We start from the raw sequence: 20,201 nt of genomic DNA on the forward strand, positions 1-20,201 counted from the left end.
TCGGGTTCTACATCTCTGTTTCCTTACAAGTCATTTCAACTGTCTGAACCTTAGTTTCCCCAACTGTAAATACTGAACTAATCCCTACCTCCTAGAATTGGCGTGAAGGGTTAAAGAAGCTATTTTAAATGCCTGATACTTACACGGTGCTCTGCCAGTGTTATTGCTATAAATGTGAGCCTGGTCCTGGGGTGGGTAAATGTGGACGGGAAATTGGATTAGACGGTTTCCTGAGGCTCCAGCTGTGTGTTACAAGTCTCTGGTTGGTTGGCATTTTAAGTGAGGCTGATGCTGTTGTCTCCCTCACAGCTCTCGCCCCTACCCCTTCCCTGGAGTCCCTGAGGAATTTCTTTGAGTATACTTTGAAAACCACTCACTTTGCAGAAAGAAGGGGAGTGAGTGCCGCCAGGGTGAGTGACCTGTCCAGGGGACCCTGTGGTGGCAGAGCTGGAACAAAACCCCAGCTTTATCCGCCCCTGGGCTCTGCTGCTGCTTTGTAACTTTTCCCCACTGTTGGCATGTGCACCGCTCACATGTGTTTGCTGGGTGTCGGGTGGAACACTGAGGAGACAGGTGAGTGGCGGGGACTGTTGAAGAGCGCCGTGCAGTGGTCTCCCATTGGCAATGCAGCTCCCAGGTAGTTACGCTCCATCTCCCCGCTTTGAGACGTCGTCGTGTTCCTCTAAACACACACACCCCCCTCTGCCCCAGGGCCTGACGGCCTCTCCACGCCTGCCGTTCCGAGCATCTAGTCCGTTTGGTATAAGTTTCACTGCACTGGGTTGGTACTGACTCTGCTGTTGAGTCTGAGGAGCTCAGTACTGATTTCTGTTTAGTTTTGGAAAATTGCTCAAGCACTTCAATGTTAGTCCAGGGATTCCAGCCTGGGAACCACGAATGCAGGGTAGAGGTTCCTTGGCAGTTTTGAAGCTTAAAAATGTGTGTGTCCGAATTTCTTCTCCCATAAGACATTCTGGTAAAGGAGGGAGTAGAGGGTTTTCAGCCACACACAGAAATGGAGTCTGTCGGTGGACAGGGAGGGTCCTGTGGTGGGAAGATGTGATGGTAGAAGCTGCAGTATACAAAGTGAGTGGTGGGGCAGTGATTGGGGCACACATTTGGTTGTGGGGACAGGTGCTCCCAGTTGGAAGGTGATCGCTGTTTACGTGCTATGTCTGTTTTCCCGTCGCTGCTGCAGATGGTGCCGGAGAAGCCCCTTTTAGGGAACTTGACATCATCCGCCTGCACGGCCCAAATTCGAGTTTAACGTGACACTGCGAAGTACCTTACCAACGAGGAAGGGGTGCACTGGCTGCCGGCCCCTGGTGGCAGACTGCTGCGGGGTTACCAAGTTTTAGCGAGGTTTTTTAACATTCTTACATGGCTTATTACGGGGAGACTAAAAAATGAGGCTGACAGTTTCCATCTGCCACCCAAGGCGTGGTTGCCATCTTTCCCGTTCTCTGGATTCTAAGGTGCTTCTTCCAGCCCCTGCATTTCTGAAAGTGCAGTGCATTTCACGATATGAAAAGCCCCTCATCCTGGGTCTACAACGTGCGCTCTGTAGTCCGTTAGTATGGTAGGCTTCTTTTTTTTTTTTAAGATTTTATTTATTTATTTTAGAGAGAGGGGAAGGAAGGGAGAAAGAGGAAGAGAAACATCAATGTGTGGTTGCCTCTTGTGCATCTCCTACTGTGGACCTGGCCTGCATCCCAGGCATGTGCCCTGGCCGGGAATTGAACTAGTGACCCTTTGGTTTGCAGGGCAGCACTCAATCCACTGAGCTTTGCCAGCCAGGGCTATGGTAGGCTTCTTATACATTAAGGGCCTGAGGTTGAGTGGTTTCTTAGTTTACTTCTGACCTCAGTAATTAGTTCTGTCTCCTACCATTTGTTGTTTCAAAGGCACCTCTGAAGTCATCCTTGACAAAAACGAAAGTGTTTCCTGTAATTTGTTTATATCGTATGTCATGTGACATGTATGGCTTGCATGATAGTTCCTTGTTTAGGTTTATCTTTAGTGGCCTAGTGGGGACTTCTGAGGCTCCAAGGTGAGGATTATGACTTACATGCTTCTGTGTTATTCCCAAGCGCCCAGTGTTGAGATGAGACTGAAGGTAGAGCTTTGGAAGGTGTCAGTTTGATGACTGAGTCACCTGAGCCAAGAGGAAAAGTGGCCTGGTATTGACTGGGTTTTGAAGAAAGCTTGACTTCAAGTTTGGGAACAGGATTGGTAAAGGACATGGGAGGGGGTGGGAGAAAGCTTGTCCAGCTTGGGAAGTAGTGGGGCTGGCCCCTAGGTTTCTCTAGGACAGACACGGGCAACTGGGACCAACGCTGGTTAGACCGTGGCCTCCCATGGGAAGGTATGGGTACTAAAGGGAGATATTCTGGGATGGCCCCTGAGATGTGATTTAAGGTGAAATTTGGAGAAAAAGGTGTCAGCAGAGTTCTCAGAAGGAACAGCAAGTGCTCAAGTTGTGGCTGACGAGCTTGGGACGGTTAGGGCACTGCCAGAAGACAGGCGGCTGGGGCCGAGGTGGCAGGAGCCACAGGGTGCGGGCTGTGTGGCCAGTGTGGGGACCGGGATCTGATCCTGCACAGTGGGGTGCTTTAGGGGGTTTAGGCTGCACAGGGGTTTGACCTGATGTTTGGCGGCTGCAGTTAAGAGGCTGTCGAGGTAGTCTGGGCAAGAGCCAGTGGTGGCGGGAGTGGGTCCGAGGCTGGTAGGCCTGTTGGAGGACTGGATGTGAGGGCGAGGTGGTGGGCGGAGAGGAACTGAGAACAACGGGAGGGGAGGGGGTTTGTGGGAAACCCACGAGTTCTGTTTTGCCACATCGTCATCTTGCTCAGGAAACACTGGAGAGGAGATGGCAGTTGGGGCCTGGAGAGTGAGCCTGGGGTTCACGGAGGACTGGGTCGGGGCTCGACACTTAGTGTCACCAACTCCATGAAGACGGGGGATGTGATCCACAGCCTCAGTAGGTGTTTTGGCCCCTGATAGGAGGGGGCCCTTCCTTCTTTGTAAAGAGGAAGGAAGGATGCCTTGGCTGGTGTGGCTCCGTGGATTGAGTGGCTGGCTTGCAAACCAAAGGGTCGTCGGTTCCCAGTCAGGACACATGCCTGGGTTGCAGGCCAGGTACCCTGGTTGGGGGTGCTCAAGGGGCAACCACACATTGATGTTTCCTTTTCTTTCTCTCTTCCCTTGTCTCTAAAAATAATAAAGTCTTAAAAAAAAAAAGGAGAGAGGAAGGGAGGAGAACAGGTCTTAAACAAAGTCTGTAAGTCGGCAGGGAGGTGAGGGTGAATGAGGGTATGTCCTGTGACTCAGTAAACACGTAAGAGAAAATACTAAGATTTCCCTCTAGATGTGTGTGCTTGTGCATTTAGGGTGCAGCTGGCCAGGTGCCCATTGTGTGACTTAGTGTGACTTGGATACTGACAGAGAAAGGGGTAGCTGGGTAGACCCAGGGTGTCCATCAGGTCTGTATAGAGGAGGAAGAGTTTCAGCTGAGGATATTTGCAAGGGAGTAATTACAGTGATGGACCCTGCACCCCTACAGTGCACTTCAGTTCTTGTCCAGATCAGCCTTTCTGAACATGTCTCGCTGTCATCCCCCAGGCACTGGCTCTAGGAAGGATATGCAGCCATGCATATCTGGGGACAGTTGTGAACAGAGTGCCTCTGGTGCCAGGGCCCTCCCAGGTGTGGCACAGGAAGCTCAGCACGAGCGTCCCAGCACTTAGAAACGCAGGGGTCTTAGAGCATGTGGAATGACCCAGCCTCCAAGTTTATTTATTTATTTATTTATCTTTAGAGGGGAAAGGAGAGAGGGAGAGAAATATCAATGGTTGCCTTTGGTGTGTCCCCTGCTGGGAGTTGGCCTACAGGACACCGGCCTGCAACCCAGGCATGTGCCCTTACTGGGAACCGAACCGCGATCCTCTGGTTCACAGGCCTGAGCTCAATCCACTGAGCTACACCAGCCAGGCCAGCCTCCCAGTTTAAATCCCCTCCTTCAGCACTTCAGTTGATGAGGAGCTATGCTTTGAGAAACAGCGTGTGGTAGCTGTGTTGTGCCATTTTAGTCTCCACGCAGCTGCTTGTTTCTAGGACCGAGGCTCAACTGGCTCAGGTCACCGGCACACTAGACCTTGCCCTTTAGGATGTTCCCTTGTCCAGGCAGCCCTTGGGCGAGGGGCACAGGAGCCGCTGAACTGGCAGATGGGACTAGGAGCTGTCTGATCTTCGGTTAAATAACTTTTTAGCCAACAATACAAGCCTATTCAGGGCTTTTTAAAAATCTTGGTTCTGTAATATGCTAGTTGTCCTTCCCAAAGTTGTATTAGTTCCAGTTTTTATAAGCTGTCTTCCTAAGGGATATCATGAGAGACTTTAATGAGATCCAGATGTTTGTCTACGACAGCCATCCAGTAACCCTGTTAAAAAAGCAAAGCCTTGGCTGGGTGGTTGAGTTGGTTGGAACGTTGTGACATACACCAGAAGGTTGTGGGTTTGATCCTCGGTCGGGGCGTGTGTGGGAGGCAACTGATTGGTGTTTCTCTCTCACATCAATGTTTTTCTCCTCCTTCCTCTCTAAAATCAGTGTATGCTCAGGTGAGCATTTAAAAACAATTTTTAAAAAGGAAATCAACTTAGTGAAGTCATGTGGGCACCTAGTTAGTGGTCATTGTTTTAGGTAACTAGTCAGCATGCTCGATGAGCCCTTACTGAGCCCTTACTGAAAATTGGAACTTCTGCTGAGCTCAAGTCTCTGGCAACCTTCCGCTTGCAACATTTTCTCAAAGATCATTGGCAGTGATTCCTTAAGTTTTTCCTGTGTAATTGACTAGAACCAGATCACATGAATTAATTCAGAGGGGCTCAGATTCATGTCCTAGGTTGGTGGTGGTTCAGCTCCCCTTTCCATTCTGGGGACAGTCTGTAGACTGTGCCTTCTTAGACGGGTGTCTGGCTGGCGTCGGGAGCGGTGGCCCAGTCTGGGGCCCTGTAGCTTGCTCAGTGGTTAAGAGCATGGCTGGACCCAGACGAGCCTGAGTTGTGTCAGGTTCGCCTCTGCCACCGATTAGCAGTATGACTTTGGGACTTTCCTACCTTTGCTAAGCATCAGTTTCCTCATCTGTGAAATGAGTATCTTAGGTGAGGATTAAATGAAGCCTTTAATGAGATGCTTTGTCTTTAGTAATCTCTTCCAAATGCCATTATTTTTTAAGGACTTTGTTGGGTGGAGCTACTGAGCACACTAGGGAACACAGAAAGTAACTTGTTTGGCCTCCTAGGGCCAGGCAGAAGCACTGGGCACAGACACCTGGCCCCAGACCCTTCCTTGTTTCAGAAGGAGACGCCGGGCATTCTTTGAAAGTTAGAGTGGAATATTTTGACCTTTGGACTAGTGGGAACAAGAGTGTTCCCTTTGTGTGTAGACAAGACCTAGGTGAATTATAGATGATGGCAGATTTATTAGTGTAGAATCAAGGGCACATGCCTGGCTCCTTCCTGACTTGAGGGCCGGCTCCAAAGGGCCTCATGTTGCCATCCTGATAAGAAGTAGAGCAGAGTGTGGGGCTCCAGAAGGGGGAAATGGGCCTGTTCTTAGAAAAACAGGGCAGGGTCCTGCTTTCCACGTATCAGACCACAAGGCCTTGGAGAGTTCCTCATCCTGTGTCTTATGCCCTCCCTCAGGACTATGGCTTCCTCAGCTGATTGCTGATCTCTTGCTCCTGCTTTTGGGGGTGAGGCTCTGGCCAGAGGTCAGGAGGGCAGGTAACTACAACTGACATTCTTTCCACTGCCATTCTTGGGCCAGGGCTGCATTCAGTAGGTGGTACCAGAAATACAGGTGAGTGCATTGGGCTTCTGAGGCCTGAGGCCTTGACCTTCATGGCTAGATTATGCCAGGATGTAGTTGGGTCTCTATTCTGCAGGCAGGAAGGCAGCATTTCTGCCGGGGTCATGTGGGAAATATATGTGGTGGGGTGGGAAGTTGGAGTAGAAAAGGGATTGGAGGATTAAACAGGCCATATTCCCCAGTTGCTTTTCATTCTAGTAGGAAGAAAGGTATGAAAGGTGACTGGGTCTGGGGAATGTGAGGGTCTCCAGCTGAGCTGACTATTGCCAGAAACCTGGGTAGCAGATAAAATCATGGCGGATGGAGAGGAGATTCCTTGAGACCACGCTGGGGGGCCTGGAAAGTGATAAGATCCCTGAACGATGTCTTTTTGTTCTCTCCTAGCTCCCATGCTTGCCCAGGGTTCTGGGTGGAGGAGGGAAGCACGAGGTCTCAGCATCCATGAGTGCCTGATGCCACCCTTATCCCAGCCCCTCATGAGGCAAGGATGGGGTAGGTATGGCCACTCCTTCTTTGAAATGGCCATGGTCACAGTGGTGGTATCAGCCTTGATTGGGAACCTGTGGAGCAGCATGCCCAGTGCCATGTATCTGCCTATCTGTAGGCAGTGTGGTGGACTGTGGGGGCCTCTACCTGCTCAGCCTCCCCCCCCCGCCCCCGCCAAGAGTCTGGCCCTTGGAGTCGAGCCACCTGTTAGGTAGCACCTTCCAGGGCCTGTGGGGACTGTGGGTGCTGCTGCTTTCTTGCCATGTCCTGTGGGATCTGGCTAATGGAGCGCTGGGGCATCTGGGTTTCCTGTAGTGGCTGGACAGCCAGATGGCCTGCCTACCCCCAGACTTACTAGCTCCCTGGCCTCTTGCTCCACCTAGACCTCTCAACCTGCTTGTCCCCCTGAATCCCTGTAGCCTGTGAGGCCTGGGAAACCTGGAACAACTTGACCTGAGGCACAACCAGTTGGCTCAGCTGGGTACAGTTCAGGGGCCTCTTCTGCCTATATTGGCTCTCGCTGGCTTGGAACCAGTTGTAGCAAGTTGGGCATGTGGGCCTGGCCACTGCGCCAAGCCTGGAAAGCTGGAAGCCAAAACCTTTGCCATGCTGCAGGTGCTGGGCCTACTCTCTTACGGGCAATAGGCTGCAGCACCCTTGAGTCCAAGGTGATGGTAGGCATCCAGGCAGTGGGCACGTCACTGCTGCTGGCCAGTAACCTCTGGGTATGCGACTGTGACCTGCAGCAGGCCTTTGGGAAGCTGGTTGGCAGCAGCAGGCCTTTGGGAAGCTGGTTGGTATTTGCATGTAGCCAATCTGGGCAACTTGACTTGTGTTTAACTTGGAAGGCTGGTGGGGGCAGAGTGGGGCCAGGCTCTGGCCAAGACAGCTACTGTGCTGGGTATCATGGGTACCCTGCTGGTCACTGTGACTGTAGCTGTGGTCATGGCCTAGTAAAAGTGCAGGCGGTGTCCCCAGAGGAACTGGGGAGCCCTCTGGAGAGGTAGTGGGTATTGCAGACGGAAGTCAATGCAGCCAGATTAGAGAGAGCAGATGGAGAGGTGGGAGAGGAAAATGGGTGTTCCTCACAAGTCTTAAGGACTCAGTTGTCTGCCCACTCAGGTGGTGGTGTGAGGGACAAATGGCTGTGTGCACCTCTCAGGTGCTCGTAGAGTCTTAACTTCAGTACTGGAAGATTAATTTGTGTTGTAGGGTGGTGTGTGGGGTGCGGGAAGATGGGTGGGAGCAGCTTTGTAGTGGCAGTCCCAGAATGCCCAGAACTTTTACCATTTTTAATTCAACGAACAATTATTAAGTACTACAATGAGTAAGACATAGCCACAGCACCTTTTGTTCGTGTATCCAGCACATGTTTCCTGACCATATCATGTATACTAGGCTCTGGGGATACAGTAGTAAACCAACCAGACACTCCTTGGCCTGGAGCTCATAATCTAGTGTTAGTCTAGTCATTAACAAGAGTCACAAATATATAAATATGCCAGTGTGATTAGGGATTCAAAGGAAAGGTGCCTGATAAAAAAAACAAAAAAAAAAGGGAGCTGAGGTTTGTTTACATGATGGAATACTACTCAGCAGAAAGGAAGAAAGGAGCTCCTACCCTTTGCAGCAGTGTGGATGGAACTGGAGACTGTTATGTTGAGTGAAATAAACCAGGTAGCGAAAGACAAATACTGTGTGATCTCACCTATAAGTGGAACCTGGTGAACAAAACGAATGAGCAAAATAGAACCAGAGGCATGGAAACATGGAACAGACTGACAGGAACCAGTGGGAATGGGGAGGAGGATGAGAGAAAAGGGAGGGAATGGCCTAGTTAAAGAACAAGTATGAATAACTCTTGGACATGGACAACAGGGTGGGGATTGACGGGCGGGGTAGGGGAGAGCAACGGAAAATTCAGACAACTGAAATATAACAACAATAAGAAATAGGGGAGCTGAGCACAAGTGAGGGGGCCCAGTTGGAAACCTGCTACAGTTAAACTCACAAAAGGCGGAAGCTGGTGCTAGAGTGGGAGTGTGGGAGCTGAAGAGAATGGGCTGAGTTGAGAAGCCCCACATGTCCTCACCAGATCTCCCTTTTAGGGGACATAGGAAAGGCAGGCCAAGACCATGCTTCTCTACAGGTGACTTAGGGGAACCCCCTTTGAACATAAACAGAAGCAGAGGATTTCCTCTGGTTTGAGTGTGTACACACCCACTATGTGCTAGAACCAACACTGTCACGTTTAAACCTCACAAGAACCCTCAGGTAAATGTCATTTGCGTTTCACAGATGAATTTTGGAAAGTGTAGGCAGCATGCTCAAAGTAACGGTTAGGGTTGGGGCCCCAGTCTACCTGCATTCAAAGACTAGTTGGTTTCATTACATCAAGTTCACTTAAGGTCCGGAACTGAAGAACGAGAGCGTTGTTTCCTGACGGGAAGGGTAAGAGGCGAACTCCCCGAGGCAGGAAGTTACGTGTCACAACCACGCTCCCCCTTCTCTGCCCGGGTTGAGGCCGCCCCGGACTGCCCTTCCCTAAAATGGCCTCGAAGGTGGGTTCGCGAAGGTGGATACTGCAGCTGCTCATGCAGTTGGGCTCGGTGTTGCTCACTCGCTGCCCCTTCTGGGGCTGCTTCAGCCAACTCATGCTGTACGCCGAGAGGGCTGAGGCGCGCCGGTAAGCGGGCCCTTGCAGTGGGAGACGGCACCGCGCGCGTCCCAGGAACGGGGATGCGGTGAGGTGGGGAAGGTGAGGGGGCCCAGAAGTTGCGTCCCTTGGTCTGGGAGGAATTGGGATCTCCAAGTTGTTAGTGTGCTTGGTCCAGAGCAAGTTGGGCTCAGAGCATAGTGCCGGGGGACCTGGCCGTGAGAGGGGGCTCTGGTTTGGAGGAGCAGTGGAGCTGGTGGGACTCGGGGGGTCTCGGCGCTCTTCTTTCCACTTCACTGTGTCCCCGTTGCTTACCCCTTTCCGGTTTGCAGGAAGCCCGACATCCCAGTGCCCTACTTGTACTTCGACATGGGGGCGGCCGTGCTGTGCGCTAGCTTCATGTCCTTCGGAGTGAAGCGGCGCTGGTTCGCGCTGGGAGCCGCACTCCAGCTAGCCATTAGCACCTACGCCGCCTACATCGGGGGCTACGTACACTACGGGGACTGGCTGAAGGTGAGCGCCTCGGCCCCGGGCAGGACTTGTCTAGGGTGTTGGGGAGCCCAAGGCGTGTGGAGATTCTTACAGACTGCACGAATGGAAGGACCTTAGAGACCACACAAGTCTTCCTTTCAGACTGTGGAAACTGAGGTCCAGAGATGGGAAAGAGACTTACCTAAAGTCACGCCACAGCATTACAGGTGGGACCAGCACCCAGGTCACCTGGTTTCCAGAACCCTTTCAGCCATTAGTTTAGTAATCTCAGGCTCAGGGCAAAATGAACCTCGGAGAGTGCCTGGTCCAACGAACTGATTTTATGAAATTTGAGTAATCCCAGTGCAGCATTTAAGCCTGTATGTGACAGACCTGTGCCAGGCATTGTAGGCTTGGAGATGGGCCTGGACAAAGGCACTGTCCTTGAAGGAATGGGCCATCTGTCCAGTAGGGGTGGTAGAGGTGTGAGCAGCTACAGGACAGTGAGGTCAATGGTTTTTTTATGGAACAGACTATGTTGTAGAGCAGAAAGAATATTGGAATTCCAGTCTGCAGGTCTGGGGATGGGAAGGAGACAGTGCTTGGCATCTGGGTTCTGCCACTTTCTGTAGGATCTTGGACAATTTTATTAACCCCTCTGGGCCACTTCTGATAAAAAGAATTGTCTGTTTCTGCTGTACCTGCGCACCACACCTGGAAAAGGTAAGAGGGTTAATCAGATGGAAGGGGATGTGTAGAGAGGACACTTCTGTGCTCTGGGCAATCAGGAGATAAATGGCAGTAGCAGTTCCTAACGGGGGTCCCTCTTGTCTTGGCCTAGGTCCGTATGTACTCTCGCACAGTTGCCATCATCGGTGGCTTTCTTGTGCTGGCCAGCGGTGCTGGGGAGCTCTATCGTCGGAAACCGCGCAGCCGTTCCCTCCAGTCCACTGGCCAGGTCTTCCTGGGCATCTACCTCATCTGCGTGGTAGGTCAGGGCACTGCAGGCTAAAGGTGCTTGCCTGGGAGTGAAATGTGAGCCCATGCTTGGCAGAACCCAGGGAGGTGGGCAGAAGAAGGCATTGCATGCGGGTCCTGATGCCTGATCCTGGGACTTGCTGCTGCCAGCACTGGGCCTCAGAGGCCCTGGAAGTACCTGAGTCCTGGCCAGCATTCTTCCAATATTATTGCCACCAATGGGAGAAAAGTTTGGACTTGCCACTCAATCCCAAGTGTGAGAGCCAGAACAGGATGGATCGTTTCTCCCATGGCTCTGGCTCCCAGAGGACTGGGAGAGGAGACAAAGGAGAGGTTTGGTGGGGTTCAGGCCCCAGCTGTGACTCCACTAGGGTAGCCAATTATGGTCCTCCCCGGTGCCTCTAGGGAAGGCCAGTGTGGATGGACACGTGATTAGGCTACCTGGCCTGCTCCTAGTTACTGGGCACCATATTGCATGCAGAGCTGTGGATTCAGAGGTGAGAGCCTCAGTCTGACTGTGGACACATACCTCCTATGTTCTGAGTTCCCAGGGAGAGGAGAGACATAGGCCCTGATTTCATGGAGCTCCCTAGTCTGAGGGGAAGACGCAGGCCTTACTTTCAGAGAGCCCCAAGTCTGAGGGGGTAGTCAGAAGCCCACCTTGCAGAGGCTGAGTTTCAGGTGCCATCCTGGGTGGGCTTCCGACAGGCTCCTCAGCCTGTTGGACTGTCTTACAAGATGATGTGTCTCCAGGCCTACTCGCTGCAGTACAGCAAGGAGGACCGGCTGGCGTATCTGAACCATCTCCCAGGAGGGGAGCTCATGATCCAGCTGTTCTTCGTGCTATATGGCGTCCTGGCCCTGGCCTTCCTGTCTGGCTACTACGTGACCTTGGCTGCCCAGATCCTGGCTGTACTGCTGCCCCCAGTCACGCTGCTCATCGATGGCAATGTTGCCTACTGGCACAACACGCGGCGCGTTGAGTTCTGGAACCAGATGAAGCTCCTTGGGGAGAGTGTGGGTATTTTCGGGACTGCTATCATCCTGGCCACTGATGGCTGAGTCACACAGGGAGAGGCTGAAACGGGTGCTGGGAGCCACTGAGGGCCACCCTACCTTTGTGCCGTCCCGGTTATGTTTATTTATACTCTTTGTTTGTTTTTATCCATTACTCTGGGTATATGTGTATGTGTTGGTAATTGGCAGGTCTGTTCCCCAGTTCCTGGGCTCAGCCCTTGATGAGGGCAGCCCTGGGGATGATGCCTTACAGGGTGGCGGTGGTGGTGTTTTGCTTTGTTTTGTTTTCCTGTTTGTTAGGAGGAGAGCTGAGGCCGGCTGCTCCCCTGGGTCTCATGCCTCAGAAAACAGAGAAAGGGAAGGCGAGGGTCGGGGTGCTGAGAGTGGGAGACAGAGGAAGGAAGACTAAGAATCAGAAGGGAGCAAAAGTGAAAAATTCCCTTTGAGCCTGGCAGATGCAACTAGGCTTTGCAGTGCTTTTTGGAGACTGAGAGTGAGCATGTGTGTTGATACATGGGTCGGGCCCAGAGGAGCAGGGAGACTGGGCTCCGCAGAAGTCACACGGGTTCTTAGGATAGGCAAGGGGCAGAAATGGCACTCACTGCCACCCACCTTGAGAGCAGAGCAGGCCCCAGACTACTCAGGTGTGAGGGGTGGGGCAGGCAGCGGCTGGCTTCCCGCCTTCTGCCTTCTGTTGCCAGTTCCTTGGTTGGCCTGGTGGGAGTGAGTGCCCTCCCAAATACCAGACCACACAGTCTTCCAAAAATAAACATTTTATACAGACATTTGGCTTTGCTTCTCTGTTCTCCTCCCAGGGCACTTTGCCATTGGCTGGGATTGATCTTGTGTTTCTAGAAAGACCATGTCCGGTTAACCCCCACTGCGGTCCTCCTGTGATCTTTCCCCTATTCTGAGAGTTCCCACAGTCCTTTGGCACTCTTTTCGAGGATCTCCTAATCTTCCCTGTAGCACATTCTTTTGATCTCTCACCTCAGTCCCTCTTGTAGCTTATTTTTCCTCCCCATTTGGTGTCAGTTATTTTCTTTTTTTTTTTAAATAAATATTTATTTATCTTTAGAGGGGAAAGGAAGGAGAGAAAGAGAGAAATATCAATGTATGGTTGCCTCTCATGAGTCCCCCACTGGGAACTGGCCTGCAACCCAGGCATGTGCCCTGACTGGGAATCGAACCGCGATCGTGTGGTTCACAGGCCCGCGCTCAATCCACTGAGCTACACCAGCCGGGGTGGTGTCAGTTATTTTCGATGAAATCCTTGGTGAGGGCACGTAGAGGGAGAGAACTAACGTTGAGGGTCCAAGGGTTTTACATTTTTACAGATGAGAAAACAGACTCAGGGAAAGTAGCAGCTTGCCTCGAGCTGCAGGGCAGACCCAGGCAGAGAGCTGGATTCCAGGTCAGGTCTGTCTCATGCCCCTGCCCCATGTGTACTGAACACCACCCCTCTCCTGAGGGGAGACAGAGGCTGCTTCTGGGGTTCAGTTCCGTCCCAGCCCCTGGTGTGCTGTGGTGGCCTCTTAATTGAACCTCTTCCTACTGGTCTGTGCATCTCCTGGCAGAAAGTAGCCCCAACAGCCGGTACGGGGCCTGGCATGTGATGGAGGTCAGAAATGTTCAGAGAAACCAGCTTTGGGCCGCTGCCCCTCCGCTCCCCCAGAGATGGAGACACGACCTCCAGGGGCCCAAGGGGAAGGGGTCCAAGTCTGGACTTGGTTCTGAGCCCTGCCTGAAAGGGAGCAGGGCTGCTGCCATTGGCCTGGCCTGTGGAACGGAGGGAGTTTCCCAACTTGGGAGCAGGGGAGCCCTCTGGGGGCTGCACTGAGGGACGAGGCTGCAGCATCCATCGTTCAGCTCCTCTCTTCTCTCTGGGCATCCCCCAGTTCTCCAGCCCTGGAGATCTTGCTCCCAAAGGGCCACTGCTCATTTCCTTTCAAGTGTGAGCTAAGTCTCAGACAACAATTTGCATTTTAATCAAAGCCTCCTGAAAAGTTGGAAGACCCAAAGGAATTAAAATGAGTGATGGAATATCAGGCAGATAGGGGTGGTATTTGGGTCAAGCCTCAAAACAGCACAGAGGCCACAGAAACTGACTCGTTCTTTTTTAATGATAACCCCACATTTCTATGGCCCTTTATATTTACAACACACTTTGCCATGTATAATCATCCTTATTTGACTCCTGGAAGTTTTATGAGAATACTGGACAGTAAATGCTAACATTCTGTTGTGTGTACCTTTAAGAATCACTTCTTAACAAACTGGAATAGGTACTACTCTTTTTTTTTGAAATATTTTATTTATTTATCTTTAGAGGGGAAGAGAAGGAGAGAGGGAGAGATACATCGATGTATGGTTGCCTCTCATATGTCCCCTGCTGGGAACTGGCCTGCAACCCAGGCACGTGCCCTGACTGGGAATCCAACTGCGATCCTTTGGTTCACAGGCATGCACTCAATCCACTGAGCTACACCAGCCAGGGCTTGACTTATTCTTAGGGTTAAGCCCTGAGCAGAAGAACCCTCGAAGGCAAGCCCTCCCCTGCCCCCTACCCCAGGTCCCTAGACTGAAAGTTGAAGGCCATGCGGTTGTGGCTTTGGAGCAAGTGGGGGTCTTGGGTAGACCCTTCTCCTTCCTGTGCTTGTCCCACTTTGCCCTCCACCTCTGGGCAGAGTAGAGTAGGGCTGTTTCCTCCTCTGCGGAGCACTCAGCCAGCAAACCAGGTCCAGCCTGTGGCTGCCTGGGGTCACTTCCAGCAGACGTGGCTTTGGGTCCACTCTGGCTGTCCCAGGGTGGGACCCCTCCTAGTCTTGTGGTGAGGGTCAGCTGCCTGGGTCGGAAGCCGGCTTGCAAAAGGAGTCTGGCAGCCCCTTGGCGTGGTTGACCAGCTCATAGGAGTCTCGAATGTCAGCCAGGCCGAACCAGAAGAAGATCCATTGCTTGTTGGAAAAGCTGCCGTCACTGTGCTTGAAGTACCTGGTGGTGGTGGCAGCTCTCAGTGCAAGGCCAGTGCTCCTCTCCCACCGGGTCGTTTACTGAGGGCCTCCTATATGCTAGACACGCTGCTGGGCCCTGCGGTCTGCTGTCGGAGTTTATCCTCACAGCAGCACCTAAGGGCCTGGTGGGGGATGCTTTCATAAAGAGGCAGCTAAGAAAGCCCAGAGAAGTTTGGTAGCTTGCCAGAGTCACACAGCTATGGTTAGAATGAGGACAGCCCTTGCACTCCATACACCGCCTTGGCTTTGCAGCCAGGGAGGGGTTCTTGTTCAACTGTTGGTGCCCACATAACAGGGCAATGGGCGGAGAGGGGATAGTTGCTGATGGAAAGAGAGGACAGTGGGTTCTGCTGGAGATGCAGTGAGCCTGAGGTCCGAGTGGGCAATTGGGCCTGGCAAAGAGTCTGAACCATCAGGGTTTCTGGGACCCGGAAAGAGGTGGTGGTGGGGAGGTGTAGCTTCAAGGAATGCGCCTGGAGGGCGGCAGAGTGTGTTCTGTGTGGTCTGCCTCTGAGGAAGTCTCAGGCTGTGTGTGTGGTCCTGGAGACGTGGGGCCCCAGCGGGCAGGGCCTTTCCGTGGGGAAGGACAGCTAGTGAAAGGAGGGGACGCCTAGCCTTCCTGGCTGGTGGACCCCTGGGGTGTGGCTGGCAAAGGCTGGGGGGGGGGTGCCCAGCCGCGAGCAGGGAGGGGTAGGACCTACCAGGGATTGATGGGGTTAGTCACCCGGGAGCGCCAGAAAAGCGTCTGCAGGTCCCGCCGCAGACACTCCCACAGCATCTGGCCGGAACCTTGACCCTGGCGGCTGGAGCTCACCACAAACTTGTCCAGATACGGGGTGCCCCCGAGTACGGGCTCTGTGGTCAGAATGGCAGCGGCGTTGTACCTGGTGCAGCGTGAAGAGTCAGGCTGGGACGTCTCCTTGGTCCTAGTGCCCTGCTCTGTCCTTTGGTCCCGGCCCCCTGGGGCCCCCAGGCTCACCTTTCAGAGACATAGACAGAGTGTAGCCGGTGATGCAGTGAGGCCAGGTAGTCGTCTCGGAGCTTCTTGCCAAAGCTGGTGTTGACCAGGTCCACCAGGCGGCCCTGGTCCAGGCTGTCCAGGCTGCTCACCCGCAGCATCCGCTCGCCATTCTTGAACAGTGTCCCGGACCCTGGGGGTGCGATGGAAGGGAAGGGGTGAGTTTCGTTTGAGAGCTAGGTCCCATCCTCTCCTCATCTGGGTGGCCTGGTGGGGGTTCCAGACAGGCTGGGGGCTGGTAGAACAATTACCCTCGTTGGGAGATGGCCCCAGTGAAATGCTTTCTGTGGTCTGTGTAGATTTTGAGTGTGATTTTCACTCAGGGAGATGCATTTGCCGGGCAGTTTGTCCCTGAAGTTCAGCCCACCGCCTGTATTCCCACCTACTTCCCCTAGTCCCACCCCCACTTGCCCACATCTCCTAGTCTGCTCATTCCACTTGGTTCCAGCCCCCCAAGCTCAGCCCTCTGTGCTCCCCCAAGTCATTCCCACCTGTCTAGTTCCATTCAAGTGGCGGACCAGTCTTGTGCACCTTGCTCACCTCCGCCAGGTTCAGCAAGAGCTGGAGGCCTTTGAGGTGCAGTACCCCCATGGTCTTGTCAGTGGGGAGGCCGCTTCTGTTCCTCCCACCCCAGTCAGCAGGTGCTCACTCCCGGGAACCAGGCCCCGCCCACCCGCTGTCCTTAACCTTTGTTGCTGAAGAGCTCAGTGAGCAGCGTGCTGGCAGCGGTGATGGCAGCCGAGGAGTGGTGGGGCAGTCGGTTGAGCACGTCCACGATGAGCCGGATCTGCTGCCTTTGCTTGGTGCTCACCCACTTGGCACTGGTCACCAGGTCCAGATCAGCGGGCAGGTTCACATTACTTAGGACCTGCGTCCGGGGCTTGGGAATGAGCCTCCAGCCCACAGCTGGCCTTGGACCACCCTACCCTGGGGACCTCTCCTTGCCGAGCCCTTTACTCTTGCCTCCTCCCAGAGTCCTTGGCCAGAGGGGTCTCAGACCTGGGCACTGCCAGCTGAGCCCCTCTCTGACACCCCATTCTGGACCTGTGAGGCTGGAGAGGGGCTCACCCAAGCCAGGAGTGGTGGGGAGGGGGGCCCGAAAGGTGGGGGACACACCTTGTGGCTGCTGTCGCGCAGGCCACCCGAGTTGTTGAGGAAGATGATCTTGGTGGGCTGCAGCTCCTTGGCCAGTGCCGCGGTCACCTCCAGCGAGTCGAGGAGCACCGAGCGGCGCGCAGTCGTTTCCCCAATGGGGCAAAGGATGGGGATGCTGCCTGACTCCAGGCACCACTGCAGCAGGTCGGTCTCCACGGAGACGATGCCCCCGTAGCTGTGGGCCAGACGCAGTGTTGGAGAGGGCCGCCTCCGGGCCCCCTGGCTGGGGTGGTACGGGCGGGTCCTCCGACCTGAGTGCTCTGCAGCAGGCGGGGCGGGCACTCACGTGGCATGGGGGGCTGGCTCCGCGGCGCTCAGCACCGACCCACCACCGAAAAAAGGCACAGCTGTGGCCGCGTTGCGCCGCAGCTCGTCCACTAGCACCTTGCAGTTCTGCGCAAGCTGTGCTTTGGCCTCCCAGAAGGAAAGGCAGCCCGAGGGCGCCGTCGGAGAGGGCAGCCCCAGGACCACCAAGGGCTTCATGTCCATGCGCTGCAGGAAGGCCAGGGCGAAGGCCAGGCTGGACACGCCCTGCCGGCACTTGAGCACCTCCTCCTCCACCTGCGCAGGAGAGGGCGTGTTCAGAAGGCGAGTCGTCGGCCCTGACTCCTGCTGCGCTCTCAGGGCCCTCTAGGTGCCCCCACGCTGCCTAGGAGCTGTCAGGCCCCATTCTGGCCACCAGCACCCACCTGCTCCGCCCTTTGCCCCCCTGGGTCTTGCCATCCCCTTATCTCACACTAGTGTTCCTCCCTCCGCTCCTCCCTGCGACCTTGGACTCCGGGACACTTTGTGGGGAGGGGTGACGCAAGTGGCCCCCGTCCAGGGGCCTCATTTGTCATCCGAACCCTGCCCATGTCTGGTTCTCCAGAGCCTCACAGCTGGCAGGCTAGTGTACCAGGCTCCACGCTCAGGCTAGGTGCCAGACTTTTGGAAGGGCTCAAAGCCTCGCCCAGTCCTGGGCACTCGTCGGTGTCCGGGATCCTTTCAGCCCCTTGCTGGTTGCACTGTGCAGCGTCTGCTCTCTGTCCTGCCTGCCTGGCTATAAGTCGCCACACAACACCCCCCGCCCTCCTACCCTCGCTGTGACTCAGCAGGCCCTGGGATCCTCTCACCTCGATAACAGCAAAGGGCTTGTCCGCAGGGTAGTGGGAGGTCTGGAACTGCGTGAGCCAGTGGCGCGCCTCCCCAGGGCTGGCGCCGCACTGGTTCAGGAAGGCTCGGATGTCCCTCTGCACCAGCGAGCGGCTGCCTGGGGGCCCGGGAGGTTCGGGGGGCACCGGGGGCACGGGGGGTGTCGTCCACAATGGCTTGTCATCTGTAGGTGAGTGAGCATTGTCCTCAACATCCACGGCCTCTTCTAGCGCTGGCTGGGCGGGCGCCCAGGCGGTGCTGAGCCGGCGCCCCGGGCTGGCACCTCTCGCCGCCCGCCGCCGCACGCTGCTGCTCAGCCTTCTCCGAGCACCCCCAGTGCCTCCAGAACTACACAGCCTGCTGACCACGGTCGTGGCCCGGAGGGCCCAGGCCAACTGCATCATTGCCATGGCAACCAAACCAGCTCTCCCCACCACGACTGACGAGTGACCGTCTGTCCAGAGTTCTGGGGGCCTCTTAACCTGCCGCAGGAGCGGGCTGGCTTGTGGCGTGGGGGAGGCTCCGCCGCTGGCTCTGGGTGCATGTGGAGAGAGGTTCAGACCTTGGTTCGGGAGGAGGGGCCTACAGGATCCCCCGCCCCCCCCGTGGGGGAGTCGGAACCCTTCCTTTAGCGAGGGTCACGTGACCGAGATAAAGGATGACTGCTTCTTTAATCTGCTGCCAAGGCGGGTTGCAGAAAGGCCTCAGCAGACCTAGGGGTGACTCTGGATAATTAAAGGAGAGTCTGACTAAAGCAGGAGGAGAGAGCAGGTGGCATGTACCCCCCCCCCCAACACACCAAGGACTGAAGGAGGGGACTGAAAGGAAGCAGGGGAGGGGGGAGAGTGGCAGGCCTGCGGGAGGGCGGGGCACCTCTGCCCTGGGGTCCCAGCTCAAACAAGGGTGGGGTCACCAAGTTGCTAGGCTTGCCAGGCTTCAGCCCCTGAGTACTACCTTGAAGAAAGGTGTCATATCCTTAAATTACCCCTTATTAGTGTTAAACATTTTCTTTTTTTAGAGAGAGGGGAAGGGAGGGGGAAAGAGAGGGAGAGAAACATCAATGTGTGGTTGCCTGTCACGTGGCCCCCACTGGGGACCTGGCCCGCAACCCAAGCATGTGCTGTGATTGGGAATTGAACTGGTGACCCTTTGGTTGGCAGCCCATGCTCAATCCACTGAGCCACACTGGTTGAAGCTACATTAAGCATTTTCTTTAGATTTTATCCATATCAGGACTGCAACTAGAAGGGCAAGGTCACGGACCACAAAGGGAAGAAAGCCTTGAGATTCAAGCGCAAAACAACGGTATTAAATTCCAGCTGGACAGGGTTACCTGCTCTGTTGGTAACACAGGATGGGTACTCTTACTGTCCGCAGTTTACGGATGAGGAACCTGAGGCACGGAAGTGTGTGAGGGCCCGGGTCACTGTGCTCGGAAGCGGTGGGGTTGGTCTTGGACGCACAGTTCTGCTCCAGATCCATGCTCTGAAGCAAGAGTTTAAAAGGGTTTGCAGACTTTTTCGGGATGTGATTCATCGTTACTGTTGCATCCCCATGTTGCTTCCGAGTGCCCAGTATGCTGTCAGCTGCCCGCAGCCCACACCGGGCGCGCTCTGATCGGTGGAGTCCCGCCCTCTGTGCTCGTGGAGGACACAACTGCAGAGGGGCGGTGTCGTGGCCAAGGTCCCACAGCTTTAGTGTCACAGCCAGACCCTCGGTGTCCTACATTCCCACCCGCCCCTGCTCACACCTTTCTTATGTGCAGGTCTGTGCGCCCCCCCCCCCCCCCCCCCCCCCCCCCCCCCCCCCCCCCCCCCCTCCNCCCCCCCCCCCCCCCCCCCCCCCCCCCCCGTGCCCTTGTTTTGAGACAGGCCTCCTGGGGCTCTGCCTGAGTGGGGATCAATGGCCTGGGCTGTTTCTCTCCCGAGCAGCTCCGTGACTGCACGGGACCCCTCACCAACACACACACATGCACGCATGTGTACACTGGGTAGGGGGCAGCTGACCTTTGTGACTTCCTCCATTAACTTTTTTATCTTCCTACCTGGAAAGCCTGGGTCCCAACGGGGAGTGAGGCAATGGCCCAGAGGCCTCTACCCCTTTCCTGTGGGGCCACCTCCTGGGCGCCTTCTTCCTGATTGGCTGTTGCTCCTCCCCCACCCCACCCAACACACACACCACACACACACATACACACTTCCCAGAATCCACCAGAGGAGGTGGTTCTAGCCTCTGCCCTGCCCTCAGAACCCCCAGCCTCAGATGTGTCCCGCCCCCCCACACACACACTGTAGCAGCCCCCCGATCAAGGTGCACAGCCCCCCATCAGGGTGCCCGTCCCCCGGTGCCTCTGCACTCAGGGTTCCCCTGTGCTTCTCTGGGTCTCTGCCCCTGCGCTGGCCTTTCTCT

General features: G+C 54.9%; 2 protein-coding genes across 3 annotated transcripts; one reads left to right on the forward strand and one right to left on the reverse strand.

The window, feature by feature from the left end:
- Positions 1 to 8,846: 8,846 nt before the first annotated feature.
- Positions 8,847 to 12,262, forward strand: TMEM101 (transmembrane protein 101). Its single transcript, XM_037067996.1, has 4 exons — positions 8,847 to 9,041; positions 9,344 to 9,524; positions 10,324 to 10,470; positions 11,214 to 12,262. The coding sequence occupies exons 1-4, from the start codon at positions 8,905 to 8,907 to the stop codon at positions 11,520 to 11,522; spliced, it is 774 nt and encodes a 257-aa protein (XP_036923891.1). The 5' UTR covers positions 8,847 to 8,904; the 3' UTR covers positions 11,523 to 12,262.
- Positions 12,263 to 12,740: 478 nt separating this feature from the next.
- Positions 12,741 to 19,354, reverse strand: NAGS (N-acetylglutamate synthase). 2 transcript variants are annotated; one of them, XM_037068016.1, is made up of 9 exons: positions 19,126 to 19,354; positions 17,774 to 18,467; positions 16,948 to 17,222; positions 16,623 to 16,836; positions 16,194 to 16,374; positions 15,468 to 15,639; positions 15,190 to 15,372; positions 13,964 to 14,468; positions 12,741 to 13,585 (listed from the first exon to the last, which is right to left on the reverse strand). In XM_037068016.1, exons 2-8 carry the CDS (start codon positions 18,200 to 18,202, stop codon positions 14,315 to 14,317), a joined length of 1,608 nt encoding a protein of 535 aa, XP_036923911.1. In that variant the 5' UTR covers positions 18,203 to 18,467; positions 19,126 to 19,354; the 3' UTR covers positions 12,741 to 13,585; positions 13,964 to 14,314. The 2 variants fall into 2 exon arrangements, with proteins under 2 accessions (XP_036923911.1, XP_036923905.1); XM_037068010.1 differs by lacking the exon at positions 19,126 to 19,354 and having other exon boundaries at positions 17,774 to 18,572.
- Between the last annotated feature and the right edge of the window lie 847 nt (positions 19,355 to 20,201).

The sequence above is a fragment of the Sturnira hondurensis genome, unplaced genomic scaffold, assembly GCF_014824575.4.
Source record: "Sturnira hondurensis isolate 20B ecotype Veracruz unplaced genomic scaffold, ASM1482457v3 Scaffold0001221, whole genome shotgun sequence".
Lineage (NCBI taxonomy): Eukaryota > Metazoa > Chordata > Mammalia > Chiroptera > Phyllostomidae > Sturnira > Sturnira hondurensis.